General features: G+C 39.7%; 1 protein-coding gene across 2 annotated transcripts in view; it reads left to right on the top strand.

The window, feature by feature from the left end:
• The first annotated feature begins 1525 nt into the window (after positions 1 to 1525).
• Positions 1526 to 18225, top strand: part of LOC115756190 (RNA polymerase II C-terminal domain phosphatase-like 2) — a 44514-nt gene continuing 27814 nt past the window's right edge. Inside the window, exons 1-4 of one of the 2 annotated variants that reach the window (XM_048281696.1) lie at positions 1526 to 1531; positions 1563 to 1963; positions 2121 to 2591; positions 3394 to 3604. In XM_048281696.1, coding sequence (XP_048137653.1) covers positions 1694 to 1963; positions 2121 to 2591; positions 3394 to 3604 — 952 coding nt within the window. In that variant the 5' untranslated portion in view covers positions 1526 to 1531; positions 1563 to 1693. The other variant, XM_048281697.1, reaches the window with a different exon arrangement.

Genomic DNA, 18225 nt, shown 5'->3' on the forward strand with positions numbered 1-18225 from the left:
TGACACCCTCACGAGGGTTGGGCGAAGGACATCATGGCCTCGCCTAGCCCTAGACGAGGCCGTCGCCGCCCTTGCCCAACCTCCGGGAGCAAACCTTCGGAAGGCGCTTCTAGATCTAATAAAGACGTGTTTTTATGTAAAAGCCACAGCGTCCAAGGCATTGTCTTCGCAAAGTAGACATATCTATCATAGCATAATTCGTGAATTTTTCCCTTGTAAATCTGAAATATTTATTTTAATGTAAGTGACCCGTTAAATTGTATTATTTCATACAAATCTTGCTTTTAGAACAAAATAAAGATGAAATATGAGAAGTTCCTATATTTATATAGATGTGAAAAAGAGACTCGATAATAGTAGAATCGAAAAACGTTAAGCACAAGCAAAATACGCAGTGACCCATTTAGAAGTATCAATAGAATCTTCCTAAGATGTAGGAATAATGAGACCTATTCTATCTTTTCTTGTCTTTATCTTTAGAAAAAGTATAAAAATCTGAAAAATAGAATGTCAAGATAAAACAATCATGATAAATGGTTGGGAGTGAGAGAAAGGAGAGAGATGAGCTCTGAAGAGAATCTGATGGAAGGCATGGAGATAAGCCAGGAAAGCCAAGAACAAGGACAAAACAATCATGATAAACGGTTGAGATCAGATGATGCAAGGGTCGGATTTGAGAATCTTTCTTGCAATTCGCCTCTTTCGCGATCTTTATTAGCTTCTTTCTTCCCACTAAGGTCGCTTCGCTCGCCTAAGATTTTTGGCACTTTCCGGATCACTGGCGGAGGATGAGATGATCTGGACTCCTGTACGGTTCGGGAACTTTCCAAGGAGCTTAAAAGTTCCGTTTTCATTTCGTCCTCCCCTTCGGAAAAATCCTTCATTTTATAAGTAATATATAATTAATAGGAAGAGTTACAAAAAATATTCAATTTTCAATAATTATTAATTTGTAGTATGTGTTTTTTTTTTTTTGGTTATATAAGACTCGTGATATTGAATGGGCAAGTATAAATCCTAATAAGAAACAAAATGAGGGGAGAACATAAGAAAAATGCTCCTTATAAATTAATCAATCTTTTGTAAGGCAAAAAATTGTGGAAAAAAAATATTATAATTTCATATCGTCACATATTTTTACTTACGATATTTAGTTGATATTCATAAAAAAAAAAATCTAACGAATGTAAGAGTTTAATACATTCCGTTTAGCGCGGTAGTTGTACGCTAGTAAGAGTCGGAGAAATGCAATTACTCATTTTCAAAACTAGCCTTTTAAGGCCGCGGCTTTCAAAAGACGAGAGAGCAGGCAAGGGATGGGGAAGTTCATAATTGCATAAAGGGCCAACAGAGAATCGGATCAAAAGAAAACGTAGCGCAAAAGGCAAATTGTCCGTGCCGATGAAGGTATTTTCGTAAAATCACTTGAAATTCGGCCGCCGACTTAACTCTCCTCCCCATGGCCCATATAAGTCCGTTTCAGATTTCGCAGTGATTCCCGCGATTGGAGAGAGAGAGAGAGAGAGAGAGAGTGAGGGAGGGGACGTGGACGAGCCGGGGAGGGATCACCGCAATCCGTCGAAACCCTAGAAACGCGAGCTTGATTTCTCCGACGCACGTTTGCGATTTTGCGATTCTTCTGTCGGTTCAACGCGCCGCGGCGATTTCGGTTCTGGCGACCGGGAGAGCTTCTATGAGCCGTGTAGCGTTCAAGTCCGTGGTGTATCACGGCTATTTGCGCCTGGGGGAGCTGGACGCGGTTCCCGCGAACGGCCACAGCTTCCAGTTCCCCAACAATGAGATTCGGATCCACCACATCTCGTCAATAAGCGAGAGGTGTCCCCCTCTCTCGATTCTACAGACGGTGTCCTCTTTCTCGGTCCGATGCAAGCTCGAGTCGTCCTCTCCGGACGAGCAGGCGAATTTGATCAACCTGCACGCCTCTTGCTTCCAAGAATTCAAGGTCTCTGTTCCCGACGAGTCGTCCAATTTCTATGTCTTTGATGTTGTACAGAGTGCTTGGTTATGTCAGGTCTTGCGTTGTCCTTGCTGCGTGTAGTGTTTCTGTTGGTTTTAGAGTGTGTGAGTGAGAGCTCTGATGGATGAATATGTTTTGGCAGACTGCTGTGGTGTTGCTTGGCGAAGAAGAAATACACTTGGTGGCAATGCCTAGTAAGCAGAAGAAGTCCCCGTGTTTTTGGTGCTTCTCGGTTCCTTTGGGTCTCTACGAATCCTCTCTGGGATTGCTCAATCTACGGTGCCTCGCGATTGTGTTTGATCTTGATGCGACACTCATTGTTGCCAACACAAGGAAGTCGTTTAAGGACAGAATTGAGGCTCTTCGAGGCAGGATTGCGAGGGAGACTGATTCGGTGAGGATATCAGGAATGTCAGCTGAACTGAAGCGGTACGAAGATGATAGAGCTCTATTGAAGCAGTATGTAGACAGTGATTGTGTCATTGATAATGGAAAGACGTATAAGGTTCAGGATGAGGAAGTCCCTCAGCTCTCAGATAGCCATGAGAAAGTTGTTAGACCTGTTATTAGATTGCAGGAAAAGAATATCATACTCACCCGCATCAATCCTGAGGTTAGAAGATACTTTGGCTACTATTCTTGTCTAGTTTTTTACTTCTTTTGTTTTGTTTTTTTTTTTTTTTTTGGTGTTATAGCATAAGCTGTCTCTAGTGGATGGAACACTGGCTCTGTGGGTGATTATTATATTTAAATTGATGTCGTCATGCACCATAGCATGTGGTTTGAGGCAAATCAGATCCAGGACTTTTTCTCTTGCATCAAGGAGAACTTATTTAGGATTGATCAAGGGCTTTGAAGCAGGAAAAAATTGGCTGCCGACTGATTTACTTGTAGAAAGAATTTTGGCTCCCCTTATTTAATTCATTTATCTACTGTAGTGGCTCGTGCAATAAATGTGTTTTTTTTTTTTAATTTTCTGGCATCTGACAAAAGTTCGGAGTTCTCGTGGGCCTTTCCAGTGAGCAAAGACATACCGAGTTCAAATGGTTATGAGCAATGCATGTTTCTATTCGAGTGTAAACTACAATCTAGGTTATGACTTTCAACTGAAGTTGCCAATCAAATGTTTTTGCACCTTGAGAAAGTGTTGTGAATAATGGTGGACTAACTTCTCTTGTCGTCAAAATCAATTCGTATGTCCATGATTCAGCATTGTGTAGCGGGCAGGTTTTGATTGATGAGGTTCCACTTCTTCTTTCTATTAGCATTGTCTTGTTCGCCCAACTAAAAAAAAATCACAATCGCTACATAATGTCCAATGATGATTTTTTTAAGGTTGATGCTGAATTATATGTTTCAAGATATAGAAAGCCTCCTGTAATTATCGTGTCAGCATTTTTGTTCCCTTTTTGCAGATCCGCGACACTAGTGTGCTAGTAAGATTACGACCTGCTTGGGACCACTTGAGGAGTTACTTAACAGCTAAAGAACGTAAGAGGTTTGAAGTTTATGTGTGCACGATGTCTGAAAGAGACTATGCTTTGGAGATGTGGAGACTTCTTGACCCTGAAGCACACCTAATTCATAAAGAACAAGTCTTGAACCGTGTTTTTTGTGTCAAACCAGGTAAGTTGTCTGCTAATGTACAAAATAAGATGCTTGTAGGAGATGGTATGTGTGGAGTTTGCAAGTTGATTACTATATGATGAGTAATTTCTACTTCCAGTAGAACCTCATTAGCTAGTGTGGTTATATGTGGAGTAACCAACAGGAGAATGAATTTGCTAATGGGAATATTGTCAGTCAACTGGATGTGTTACATGTACACAGACTTACTAACACTTGTTTCAAATGTTATTGGCTTTATGATACTTCCTCCCACAGTCCCACTAACTTTCTTCCACCTGGCTTTGCAATCCTATATTAAATTTTCTTTCTTGTTTTGTGAAATTACATAGGAATCTTGGTTAATGATTCACGGATGCCTTCTTTTGATTGCCTATCTCTTCTAACTAATGGGATGTTAGTTTTATTACTTGGGCAAATTCTAGTGAACAACTGCTCCTCATTTTCCCATTGGTGCTCAACTGTCTTCTTTCCCAGTAGTGTCTACGCCTAATATATTGTGAATGGCAGGTTCAAGGAAATCATTGCTAAGTGTGTTTCAGGATGGTAATTGCCATCCCAAGATGACAATGGTGATTGATGACCACTCGAAGGTTTGGGAAGATAGGGATCAACCACGTGTGCATGTAGTTCCTCCATTTGCTCCATATTATGCTCCTCAGGCGGAGGTAGTAGATCATGAATTCATTACGTCTGTTCTGGGTAGTCGTGTTATTATGCTTGTGAAACAAAATTCCACTGAGCTTCTTTTTGTGCCTAATTGTCATTATGTCAGTCTGACTGATTTGCATGAGAAATGGGAAGACAGTTACTCAAACAATTAAGAATTAATATTTTATAATAACTTCTAGACCTTGTTTGATACTGTGATTCTAGCTAAGAAACGGGAATGAAATTGACATTGCCAAAAAGGTAACATCACAGATAGACCATTAAATAGGGCTCGCCTTGGCAGTAGAATGGTAATTTGCTTATATGTCTGCAGTAGTTTGAAACGATAAAAATCAAACTCTAAGAAGGTATACTCACATACGTAACTGTCGCCAACTGCAGTAATATTCACATTAGTTACCATTTTGATTCGTTACATTTCACCCCAATTCCTTTTATGTTCTTTGATTGCTTCATTCTTGTTATTGAAGGGGGTCCTAACTGATATGTGAACGAGGATAAAGGCCACTTGTCCAAATGACCTTTAGCTTTATTCATTGTTCAGTTTTTCTTATTTTTTATTTTTGGCTTTTTTGGGCATGTTGTTGAGGTTTCATTTATGAAATGGGTTTTCCTATGAATGATATAGATGAAAGTATGTATTCTCATATGTCCTTTTGGGGTATTCATCAGACTGCAAAAGCTATTCCAGTCCTTTGTTTGGCAAGAAATGTAGCATGCAATGTCAGGGGTTACTTTTTCAAGTAAGTCTCTAGTTTTCAGTCAAAGTTTATAAAGCCATCTACATCAAAAGATTGGATTTGAGTTGCATTCTGATCTCTATACTATCTGATTGAGATATGATATTTCTCATCCAGGGAGTTTGACAAAAACCTATTAAGCAAAACCTTTGAAGTACTTTACGAAGACGAGGTTGTTAGTTTACCCCATGCCCCTGAAGTGAGCAATTACTTGATGTCAGAGGTACTTCAAACTGACGTTTTCAATATGGATAAATCTTAAGAATTTTTTTAAGTGCTCATCTATTGTTATCATCTGTCTTTAATGTCAGGACTCTGGTTTTGTACCAAATGGCTCTGCAAATGCTCCACTCGTCGATGTAATGCATGGTGCAGAAATTGATAAAAGACTTGATTTTTCGGTAACCTTTGAAATCTGGTCATTTTTCTACTTATAAATTCATGCAAATCAGGAGTTCTGGGGTCCTGATTTTACCATGAACGAGTCCAGATTACTTTTTTTCATTGTTTTCTTCCTTAGGGTGAGGAGCATGCTATTGATGTGGCTGATATCCCCGTAAAAGAAACACCTGATGTAAAATCTGGAACATCCCAGCCATCCGTTACAATAATTTCAGCAACTGTTGGTCCCAATGCTTCAAGAACACTCATGCCATCTCAGAGTATGATTCTCCTGAGTTTGCGCCTGATATGAGGTTTATAAGCGTGCATGCAATCTTCTGATACGTTACACATTCTTTTTTGTTTTTGTAGAACCTGTTTTGCTTGATAATCCTGCCAAACAAGATTTAAGCTTTTCGTATCAGGAATGTGACATGAAAAGGAGGATTCTTACTATGGAGCATGGTTGTGACTTGAAGAATCAGGGCTCTAGTGAGCCCCTTCTCCTGTCTAGAACACCAGTGCAGTTACCTACTGCCAATATCCAACCACAAAGAAGATGTCCTATGGAAGAAGACTCAAACGAAGGACATATAAATTCTGGAAGTTCTGGCTTGGCTAAAGAATCTGATTCACCGAAGTTCGATATGCAAAGAGCTCACCAAAATCAGCTCGGTCAGAAACTTCCAAGTTTTAGTACCTCTTGTTCCCTAACTCATCTCAAGTGAAGGCGGAAGAGGTTTGCTTGTAACTTTTGTCTAATGTTTAGTTCACAAGTAACTTCTAGTTTTGATCTTAGTACCCTTTTCAACAGGTGTGGTTCGGACATGATCAAAAAGAAGAAAAATTTTCTCCTGGAAGCCAGCAATCTGGTATATATTTTTCCTTTTATTTTTTCACTTAGTAATACATCTCACCACCTTGGGGTTCATCTCGGAGGATCGCGATAGCTTCGCGACTCTACCGGGGACTGGTTAAAATCTGTAGAGAACTTAGGTCTGATTTTCTCTTTTTGAGAACATTTTTGTGTGATGTCATCATTGCCCGTGAAATCCCAGGTGCGCCCCTAACTGCTGTTTAGATGTTCTTATAGGTTGGATTTATAAGGGCTGAGTGTTTGCGCTAACCTTTGTTTTGCGGGGAGGTGTAAGGATGAATGTTTTAATTCCGCAAAGATTATTTAGGAAATGTATGCATGATATATCATGTCGTGCATGTTTTACATGCTTTAGCACTATATTTTCACACTCGTTTGGCGATGTAATACCCCGGTTTACACTCCAAGAAGCCAAATAGGAGGAAAAAGAACATTATGGCCGCGTTTGGTCATCGGGATTTCTGGTCGGGATAGGATTGGATTGGATAGGATAGGATAAGAAATCTAGGGATTTGGCCATATCCTATTTACTATTTAGTGAACTGCGGATTTAAAGTCGAATATTCTTATATCGTATCCTATCCCGTATTTGGTAGAAACCGTATATAAATATAAAGGACTTATATGCCCCTACGTGATGCTCATGAAATATTCTGATCGTATTACTATAAAAATAACGTTCTTATACACAAAAAAACTTGAAAATATACACATTTTATTAGATTTTCAAACCTCTTTGCAAAAAATAAATAAATAAATGAAAATAGAAACAAATGAGACAAGAAAGTTGTCATCATTCTAAAAGTTAGCTTTTATATGACGGATAAGAGAAATCCTATCCGACCTTATCCTACCCCCTCCCCTCGGATTTTTTTATCCGGGTTATATTCCATTTATATCCGACATTATACTATTCGGGATACCTACCAAACACGGAATATGATAAAATATATCATATTCCGAGTTTTATACTGACGACCAAACGCAACCTATAAGTGTTATAACTTTCGTATAACGTTTATTTGAGTGTCACAATCTTACATACGACATTCACTTTAATGCCATAATTTTTTTTCTATCACTTAAGTGCCATATGATTTTTTAATCGTTCACTCGAGTGAGATAAATTTTAAAAATGTTCACAAGTGTTATGACATTGAATTTTCGGCACTTGGATGAGCGTTTTTAAAAGTTATGGTATTCAAAGTGAATTTCTTTTAAAAGTCATGACACTCAATTGATTGGAATAAAAGTGATGACACTCAAGTGAGCGCTGAAATACTATCACACTTGTAGTGTATTTATCCTCAAGTAGGATGATGTTGAGAAGGCTGAGCTTAGCTACAAGTAATAGGCGATAGTGAGTCAGCTCGGCCTTGCTCATCTCACTAGACCCATTTTTTCAATCTAAATGGGAACCTTAAGTAATGGCCATCAAACCTCACAAGTTATGCGCATATCTTTGTATTTTCGCTAGTCCTTATCCTCTTTGAGTTTTCTTGACTGTTTATCTCTTTGTATTTGTTTGGCTTGTTGTAATTTATGTTCCTACTTCAAATTATTTGCAATAATCAATCAGACGTCCTTTGTGATTTAGGTACAAAGCGGAGTTCCGACATTGAAGTCATCCCCGCTTCCAATAGCATACTCTTGAAATGGCGGAAGAGATTAGATCAGAGTGGTCGCAATTACATCGATTCAAAAGTTGGAAAACTTGTGTCTTTGCTTCACGTTGTGACCCACATAAGTCTAGTCCAAGCAGTGGCTCACTTTTGGAATCCCGTGACGTCTACGTTCACATTCGGTAGACATGAATTGGTCCCAACAATAGAGGAATATAACGTTGCCATACGAGTTACCCCATTCACTAAACTTGTTAGGCCTCCCACTGGTTTAGAGTCTGCAGTTGTCTTAGCTGAATTTTTGGAAGGTATAGTCAATGACATAGAGAAGGTTTTGAAAGCTCATAATGATAGTTGTCCACTCACCTTTTTAGTCGAACATTATGGATATCCAACGAAGCAATCCATGTGTCAGTCCTCTAGGGTGTTTCTTTTAGCATTCTTTGGTTTTGTAGTTTTTCCTCAAGCTAAGGATGCCATGAATCCATTGGTTGCACATCTAGTTAGGCAAGTATGTTGCGAAATGAATTTCACCAACATGATTTTGGCCGAAACTCTTTTATCTCTCACACGATTTAAGAAAAACAAACAAGGAAGCTTGCATGCACCGGTTGCACTTTTGGAAATCTGGTTTCTTTCCCACATCAAAAAATTTAGTGTCAAGATGGGCCTACATGAGATTAGTGATCACATTTCTCCAATCAATTTTTTTTTTGCAAAACATGAAAGCCATTCCAAAAAGATCATCCAAATGGATGAATTTTTTGAAAAACATCTCTTCGAGGGAATTCCTATGGCACGTTAGGTGGATTGGATTACATATTGCGCATCTTACCCACCTATCGGATAATCCGGTCCCTTTGATGGGATTCACGGGGTGTACATCTTATTACCCTCTTAGAGTTATTCGACAATATGGTGCTCTTCAAGAAATTCCACCTCCTCTAAGGCCTAACATCTTCCAATTGGACCTCACCCAAAAGGATCTTAGTGAATCTCAATTATGTATCTACAAAAAGAAAGTGGACTACATCGAAAGCGCATGGCACGGCCGTCACTCGTAGGAGATTAATTATGTTGGAGAGTTGGAAGGACAAATGAAGGAACATCATGCATCCTTAGAGTACATCAATCTCCAGGCGAATCTCGAGTTCTTGCCCTCCGTACCGGAGAAATCGGTGAAGCCTAGTCATAACGCTCTCCAAGCACAAATTAAGCAACTCAAGCGGGAGTGGGATGAGGCACAAGCTAAAGTCTCATATCCGGCCTTGCGGAACAAGCGGCTGCGTTGAACTTATCAATGGCCTAAGTGTATATAAATCAAATTTGTGTATAAAATACTCCAAAATCAATAGAGGATTCTTTTTTTTTTTTTAAATAATACATATGGATATTTGATGCGGGAGCATCCGACGTAGCGTTCAGTGAAGATAATAAGCAATTCGTTGCTTAAGAGAGATTTCAAAAAGTTTGATAATAAAAAAATTATGATCTCAAAAACCTCATAAACACACATTTTATAGGATGTTAACCCTAATCATAACCCTAGTAGGATTCTAAGCATCAAAATCCAAAATTACAAAATTGCCATTAATAGTAAAATAAATATCGAAAATACTATAAAAAAAAAAAAGAAAACCCATCTAGACAATTCCGAATCGTCAAAATCCATCATTAGTCACGGCCGAAGGCGATGAATATTGATCGGGATGGCGTTTCGCTTCAACCGATTGAATTTGAGCTCGATCCAATGTCGTTGATCCGGTCCACCGGTTTTTGGCACATCATTGGTTTGCCTTCCGATTGGGTTTTTGCCTATCCAATCGATCCAGAAACGTACTACTAATACATTTTACACCATTCTCCTCCACTTGAGAAAACCTTGACCTCGAGTTAGAATTAGAATCCAGATACATTGGTTTGGTAGACTCATGAAACGACGACAAATCAGCAACATTGAAAGTGTTGGATATGTCCATGCTATGTGGAAGGTCTATAACATAAGCATTATCGTTGATTAGATCTGTACTTCTTCCGTTATAGTTTGCTGTAAGATCCAATCGATAACTGCTCCTTACGAAGAAATATTATGACCTAATCACTTACTCCAAACACCTGCTTTCATCTATGTTTATCTGCTTTGTCTTATACTTCTTATTAGTTTCCTCCCGACTTCGTTTGGCTTTATGATGCACCTCTACAACCTGTTTAGCCGTATGATCCTTTGGGACATTCTTGTCTGCTTGCTTAGGGAATTGAACCAAATCCAAAGTATGCTGAGATGCCTTTGTATACACAACAAAAAAGGTGACCGACCAAAGATAACGATGGACTGCATTGTTATAAGCAAATTTCGCTTGAGATAAAGTAATATCCCATTGCTTCGGCTTGTCTCCACAAATACTTTAAATCAAGTTGTCCAGAGTTCTATTGACCACTTCTGTCTGTCCATAAGTCTACGAGTGTGATGTGCTACTAAAATTCAAAGAAGAGTCAAATAGCTTCTACAAAGTCCTCCAAAAATGCCCTAGAAATTTGTTGTCTCTATCTCAAGTAATAAATTTAGGCACTCCATGCAAGCAAACCACTTCCTTAAAAAATAATCTGGCTACACTTATTGCATCGGACGTATTTCTACAAGTAATGAAGTGTGTCATCTTAGAAAATATGTCTACCACAACAAAAATAGAATTCACGCCTCTTTGGGTTCGTGGCAAATCAAGTACAAAATCCATAGACAGATCTTCTCATATATTGCCAGGAACAAATAAAGGCATGTACAAACCTGTATTCTTAGATTGCCCCTTAGCAATCTAATAAACATAACGTTTTTGCACATACCTACCGACGTCTCTACGTAATTGGGGCTAGTAAAATCGCTCCTTAATTGCAGTAATAGTTTTGTCGCGTCCCAAATGTGCAGCCGGACCACCATAATGTAAGTTACGAATTACCCTCTTTCATAATGATGTTCAAGGAAGGCAAAGCTAATTGCCATGCATCAAATGCCCATCATGCACATAAAAATCTTGCACGAGTTGATCGGCAGTACATGACTCCCAAATCCGCCCAAAGTCATCATTGCTTACATAAAAGTCTTTCAGTTGCTCAAATCCCGGAATATCTTGGCTTAATGTAACCAACAAGCCGGCTCTCCCGCTTAGTGCATCCGCCACTATATTCGGCACACCCGATTTGTGTTGTAATTTAAAAGGAAACTTTTGTAAAAATTGACACCATCGCACATGCATATCTTTGTTAATCCTTTTTGACTATTCGAGATACTTCAAAACATCATGATCAAAATATAGCATGAATTCCTTTTCAATCGGATAATGCTCCCAAGTCTTTAAAGCCCTTACGAAAAAATAAAATTCTGTCATAAGTACTTCACTTCTACCTCGGTCCATAAGCTTCTCACCGAAATAGTAAATTGATTTGCGTTCCCGAGATAAAACAGCTCATATGCCCACCCCACTAGCATCATAGTCCACTTCAAACAGTTTATCAAAATGGGGTAAGGTAAGAACAGGAAAAGTACATAATTTTTTTGTTAGTATAGCAAAACTGTTCTCTGCTTCTTCCCCCATACAAATTTACCTTTCTTCGTACACTCTGTAATTGGGGCTGCAATAATAGTGAAATTTTTAATAAATCGCCTATAAAAGGTAGTCAACCCATGGAAACTCCTAACTTCAAAAATCGTTTTAGGAGTTGATCACTCTCTTATTGCTCTTACTTTCGCCTCATCCACTTCTATTCTCTCAGCAATGATAATAAATCCCAAAAATAGCAGCTTATTAGTCAGAAAACCGCACTTCTTAAGATTTATATACAGCTTATTAATCCGCAAAGTCGTCAAAACCTCCTTGAAGTGCATCAAGTGATCCTCCTCAATCTTGCTATAAATCGGGATATCATCAAAATGAACTATGACAAATTTGCCAATAAAAGATTTCAAAATTTGATTCATTAAGCCTCATGAAAGTGCTTGAAGTATTAGAAAGTTCGAACGGCATCACCAGCTACTCGTATGGCCCCTTTTTATCTTGAAAGCTGTCTTCCACTCATTTCCGTGTCAAATACGAATCTGATGATATCCGTTCTTCAAATCCAACTTCGAAAACCATTTAACTCCATGCAACCTATCCAAGATGTCATCCAATATTGAAATTGGAAACTTGTAACCCAATGTTATTTTATTTATGGCTCTGCTATCTACGCACATCCTCTAACTCCTATCTTTCTTAAGAGTTAAAGTAGGAACAACACATGGGCTAATAATATTCTGAATATGCCTCTTTCGCAACAACTCTACCTTCTCCTTTAGAGTCTCGCTCTCTTTAGGACTCATCATGTAGTGTGGTAAATTAGGCAGACTAGCACTAGGAATTAAGTCTATATAGTGCTGAATATCGCGCATAGGAGGCAACTCGTCCGGGATCTCTTTGGGCATCAGCTCGCTAAATTCCTTCAATAAAGGCCTAACTGTTTCAAGTTGCTCCTCCACTTGTAATTCAGCCTGTCTCAATTGCCCGCTTCACTATCAAAACATGAATTTGTTTGATCTCCTTAACTTCGGACTCAAATTTCCTTATAAGGGTAAGGAAATTACTTCCGGCAACCTGTTTTCTTTTGTTCTTCAAGGGCAACAATGTATATTTCACTCCATCTTTCACCAAATTATACTAATTGCTTCTTCCAGATTGCTGTGCATCTACATCATATTGCCACGGCCTTCCAAACAACATGTGACATCCCGTATTTTGACCCACTTTTAAAGCTTTGAATGAATGAAATGTCTCATTGATGTATTTCAGCTAAATCTCACTCGTAATTGATCCCTCTTAAGAAGACTAACCAAATGGGAATGGCTAACTAGAAAAACAAGTACGTGGACCCAAGAACTTGATCATAGACTAACTCTTTGGCCATGAAAATTGTCGAGGGAATATTTTGGACCATTATAGGCTGATCCTAGAACAGTTAAGGGACAATTTGGATGATACCCTACGTTTGGATCACGGGTGATTTCGTTTGATCTTGTATGGGTTCCGAACGTCCCTAAATCATTTTCTAACGATCGTGTCCATCGGGACTAGTGATTGACCATTGCAATTATATGACAACCAAAGTCGTCATGGCTCGAGTAATTCTTAAACTTGATATTAATCGCGGGTCGATACGCGTAACTCCTAAAAGCTGTCTGTTAGTTTGAAATACGCTGAAATTTCAATTAATCGAGATTGATCGCGAATCGGATTTCGAAATTAGACGTCGGACCTTCAAGGATTCTAATAATTATATTTTTGGACGTTGCCTCATTCGAAGTATGGTTACTTCGCGGTTCGCCTCAAATCGTTTAGAAAAACGAAATTTAGGTTGGAAATGGGAAAGGACCCATTTACCCTTGAAAAATACCCATCTAGCCTTTTCGGTTAAAGGACATTTCGATCATTTACCCTTCATGGTCGAAAATTTTGACTAAGCCCACTTGTGCAACAATTACCAAAATGCCTTTTTTGTGTTTTAAGAGCAAAATGAGATGAATTATTAGTGGGCCCCACAACTCTCTCTCTCTCTCTCTCTCTCTCTCCTCATTGCAAGACCAATAATTCAACCCAAAATATCTTTCTAAATATTATCCTAACCTATTCTAATAATGATATCCATCTTCTTCTTCATTATTTAGACAATTTTCTCTTACTACTCTCTACCTCACTTAGCCGAACACCCTCATTACCGCCACCACCACCGCCGAAACCTCATCGAACCACCACTAGCCCCACTATGAGCTGCCAGCCACCACCGAAGCTCGCCCGCCGCCATGAGCCATCCGGAGTTGCTAGATTGCCGTGGATTAACGCCGGCCAAGAGGGACGCCGCCGGTGCCGCCGTTCAAACCGTAATTTTCTCAACATTTCAACCGTAGAATTTGCTAGATTTTTAAGGTAAGCTAGTTCCTAAACCTTGATTAGGTAGTTAGGATGCTAAAGGATGAAGATTGGAATAGTTTTGGGTGAAAAATTTCTTGATTGTGTTCTTCAAGCATGTTGGCCGAAATTGGTGAGGAGAGAGAGATGATCTTGTAGTCTAGATGTGATAAGTTCTTCATGAGTGAAATCGGGTGACCTGGATTAAAAGTTACTTTATGATGATTGATCATATGGCCATAATTATTCATTACTTTATCTTGATTAAATCGGGTGATCGTGATCAATTGTTGATTTATGATGCTTTAATCTTGTGGTTCAAAGTAAATGTTACTTTATGATGACGTGATCGTGTGGGCTCAATTAATTGCTACATTAGCATAATTCGATCGTGTGGTTCCGATTAATCCCTGCTTTATTATAATTTAATCATGTGATACATATTAATTGTTGTGTTAGTATAATTTAATTATATAGTTCCGATTGGCCGATAACTTTAATGTGCTTTAATCGGGTGGTCCCGATCAATTATTTATTCAACGTGAGTGAATTGGATGGTGCCGATCGAATATTGCTTCAGTATAAATAGATTGTGTGGTCTCGAGTGAGTGATTGGGATAATTAGAAGGATCGGGTGGTCTCAATTGAGAGATTGGGGAGAATAGTGAGATCGTGTGGTTCCGATATGCTATTCAAGAAGTTTAGCAGAATCATGTGGTTTAGATTGATCGGTCGGAAGGTTTAATGTGATCGTGTGGTATCGGTCAAGCGTTCGAGGGAAAATTATTGATATATGGTCTTTATGAGGAAAAAAATTGAGCATGTATGAAAGTTTTACCTTGAAGCGTTAAAACGTAGGGTTTGTGTTTATAAGATCATATTTTACCCTGAAGCGTTAAAACGCGGGGTTTGTGTTTATAAGACCATACTTTACCCTGAAGCGTTATTACACGGGGTTGTATTTTTCATCTTGAGGCATTTAACACGAGATGCTAACCCGAGGAGTTAAACGCGGGTTGTATCGACTCGAGGCGTTATGACGCGGGTCCGGACTATATAATGGCCTGAGGCGTTATTATGCGGGTATGTCCATATATATTGTAGCCTGATGCGTTAAACGCGGGCTTTTGAGTAGCGTAGCGTTATTAAAGACGTAGTGAGTTGGAAGAAAGAGTGATGTCTATTTCTTGAATTATGTCGTGTGTTCTATTGGCTGAGTTTGATCTCGTTTCGAATTGTTTACCTAGGATGTGTCCGGAGGCACTAATGCCCTAACTTAGGATTATGGACTTTCTTATTGAGATTCATCCTCACCCCGTCGTGGGTTACCCTTTTTCGGACCCTCAACCTCGACAATGAATGAGCCATCACAAAGATTCGGGATACCCCGGGACATGGAGACTATAATCACGCAGTATCCTGTGGGGGAAGATAAAGTGTATTATAGGCATACCATGACTATCCGGGTAAATGGAAAAAAATTTTGGAAACCCCATACCTATTCGGCGTTGACGCACCGCCATAGGGATATACTGGTAAGACCATTGAATGGTTTTGACATTCCTTTTGATGGAGTTGGGGAATGGGACCCCACTCACGCTGCCCCTCTTGATGGTGTGTGGTGACAAGCCCGGACACCGGCAATAAGGATTCGAAGTCGGATCCCGAGGTTTTGGAGCCAAAGGAGGACGTTGAGATTGTGGAGCCATCGGATGTGGAGCTGCTATCTGAGACTGAGGAGGAGGAGGAGGAGCTGGAAGCTTCTTCAGAGGACAGCAAGGATGGGGCTTAAGATAGTTACCCCTTTGACTTTTTTGGGAGTACCTTTCTGAGTTGGAAGTGAGGTTTCGACCACTTGTTCATTTTTGTTGTAGGTGGTCATAGACTTGTACAATGACCTCTGAAGTTTTGGGTTTGACTCTTTTAAAGGATATGTGTATATGTATATAAATTTTTCTTTTACTGTCCCAAGTTATCATGTTATTTATTTTGTATGGAATTTGGTTTTCGCTTCTGCGCGTGTTTATCATTCATGTTTAGATCGATGTCATTGGCCATTGGATCCTGGAAAACTGTACATAAGCGTGGCCAAGTAGGATGTTGGTGAGCTCATAAGGTTTGGGTCATGACACAACACGTGACATACATCCATGTCCGCCACATCACAATACAACTCATCATGATACTTACCGATGGAGAATGGGATTTTTCAACGCTTGCTCACTTGAATGCTCTCCGCTCTAGATTTAATCCATCCGAACGTATAGGGGTTATGATGTTTCTCCACAAGTATCTCCAGTTTCTTTACCGCCTCCTTCCCGAGGTTATGATGTTTCTCCACAAGTATCTCCAGTTTCTTTATCGCCTCCTTCCCGAGGATATTCTCAATGCTCTCACTATCAATGATCACATCAAATACTTTACCTAGAATGGTGCATCGGGTTCAGAATAACCGATGGCGCTGCGAATCATCTTCCTGTTTTAGGGCTAACATCATCCTGCGCAACACACAATTTATTCCTTCTCCTTCCTCATCTTCAAAACCTTTTTCCTCACCATCCGGTTCACGGTAATATCCATCTTCCTCCTCCTCTTCTCTCGCTGCCACGTTCATCGACTTCCTCTAAGGGCATTCATTAAACTAATGCCCCGGCTGTTTACACCTGTAGCACTTTATCACCGTTGGTTTAGCATGAGGATTTGGGTTCACAATTTTCTGTGCTTGCGTTCCCTTGTCCCTCGCTTCATTCATAGGGCGATTTTCTACCGCCTTATCGTCCCGACTTCGCCCTACGTAATAGCAATTATCAAAGCTGCTTTTCTTTATGAAACTGTCCGAACTGCTACATCTATAATTCTCGTATCCCTTTACCTCGTTCTTGCTGCATCAATTCTGTCTTTATCGCCATGTTCTTCGCTTTAGACAAATTCCGTAAAAACCGCACTCCAATTTTTTCTCGAATGAAGGGCTTTAACCCATCGAGATATCTGGCTACTTGTTGTCCCTCCGTCTTCGACAGGTTAGTCCGCTCCGCCAATCTCATAAATTCTGCCGTATACTCATGCATAGTCCTATTGCCCCGCTGGTAACATTGATACTGCTGGAACATAATCTGCTCATAGTCGGGAGGAAGGAACTCCTACTTCAGCAGCCTCCTCATTCGATGCCAAGTTCGAACCCTCTCTCTTTCTTCTCGCTCTCTTATTCTGTAATGTCTCTCACCATGCAAACGCACCCCCCCTTTAATCTACAGGCTACTAAATGCACCTGTTTCTCACTAGGGGTGTCCATATAATTGAAGAATTTATCGATATCCGCAATTCAATTCAGAAAATCTTTTATTCCTAAACCTCCATTAAAATAAGGTATATCGACTTTTAGTTTAAAGTCGTTACCTTCATGATCGTCGTAGCGTCGTCCGCCATTTCTTCTATCACGATCGTCGAAACGTCCCCTCCAAATTCCTCCATAGTGATTTCTGTTTACATAATTAGCACATTCTTCATCCGAAAATTCGTTCTCCTCTTCTTCCGAACTTTCTAAATATAAAGGGCTATCTTGCCCGTGAACAGGAACATGCCTATCGACGAGGTCACCGCGAGCAAAATTTGCACCCGGCCTTCTATCATGCCGCCGATTCCGGTTCACATCAACGCCGAGACCTTCGAATCGATTTGGTACCTCATCAAATTGCTCTTCAAAACGACGAAAGCTTTGATCAAATCGTTGATCCATGCGTTCCATTAATCGCTGCTCCAAACGTTGCGGCGCGTCCTCCCCAAAGATTGGGGCTCCGGTCTCCCGAGCATCATCATGAAGACCACCGCCCGGTCGCCATAGGCTCGATACCACCCGACACGGCGTTTAGTGAAGATAACAAGCAATTACTTACTTAAGAGAGAAATCTCGAAAAGTTTGATAATAAAAAAATTATGATCATCTCGTAAATGTCATAAACACACCTTTTATAGGGTGTTAACCCTAATCCTAACCATAGCAGGATTTTAAACATCAAAATTCAAAATTACAAAATTGCCATTAATAGTAAAATAAATCCCGAAAATACTAAAAAAAAAAATAGGAAAACCCATATGGACGATCTCGAATTGCCAAAATTCATCATTAGTCACGGCCAAAGGCGGTAAATATTGATCGGGATGTCGTTTCGCTTTAGCCGATCGAATTTGAGCTCGATCCGATGTCGTCAACCCCGTCCGTCGGTTCTTGACACATTATCGTTTCGTCTTTCGATTGGATTTCTGCTTGTCCAATCGATTCAGAAACGCATTACTAATACATTTCGCATTAGCATCCAACTCATCAAAACAATCCTTAAGTTCCAATTTGATTCCATTGGTAAGTCTAGCTACATCGATGTTCATTCAAGCTAGGTAG

Source organism: Rhodamnia argentea, chromosome 7, assembly GCF_020921035.1.
Source record: "Rhodamnia argentea isolate NSW1041297 chromosome 7, ASM2092103v1, whole genome shotgun sequence".
NCBI lineage: Eukaryota > Viridiplantae > Streptophyta > Magnoliopsida > Myrtales > Myrtaceae > Rhodamnia > Rhodamnia argentea.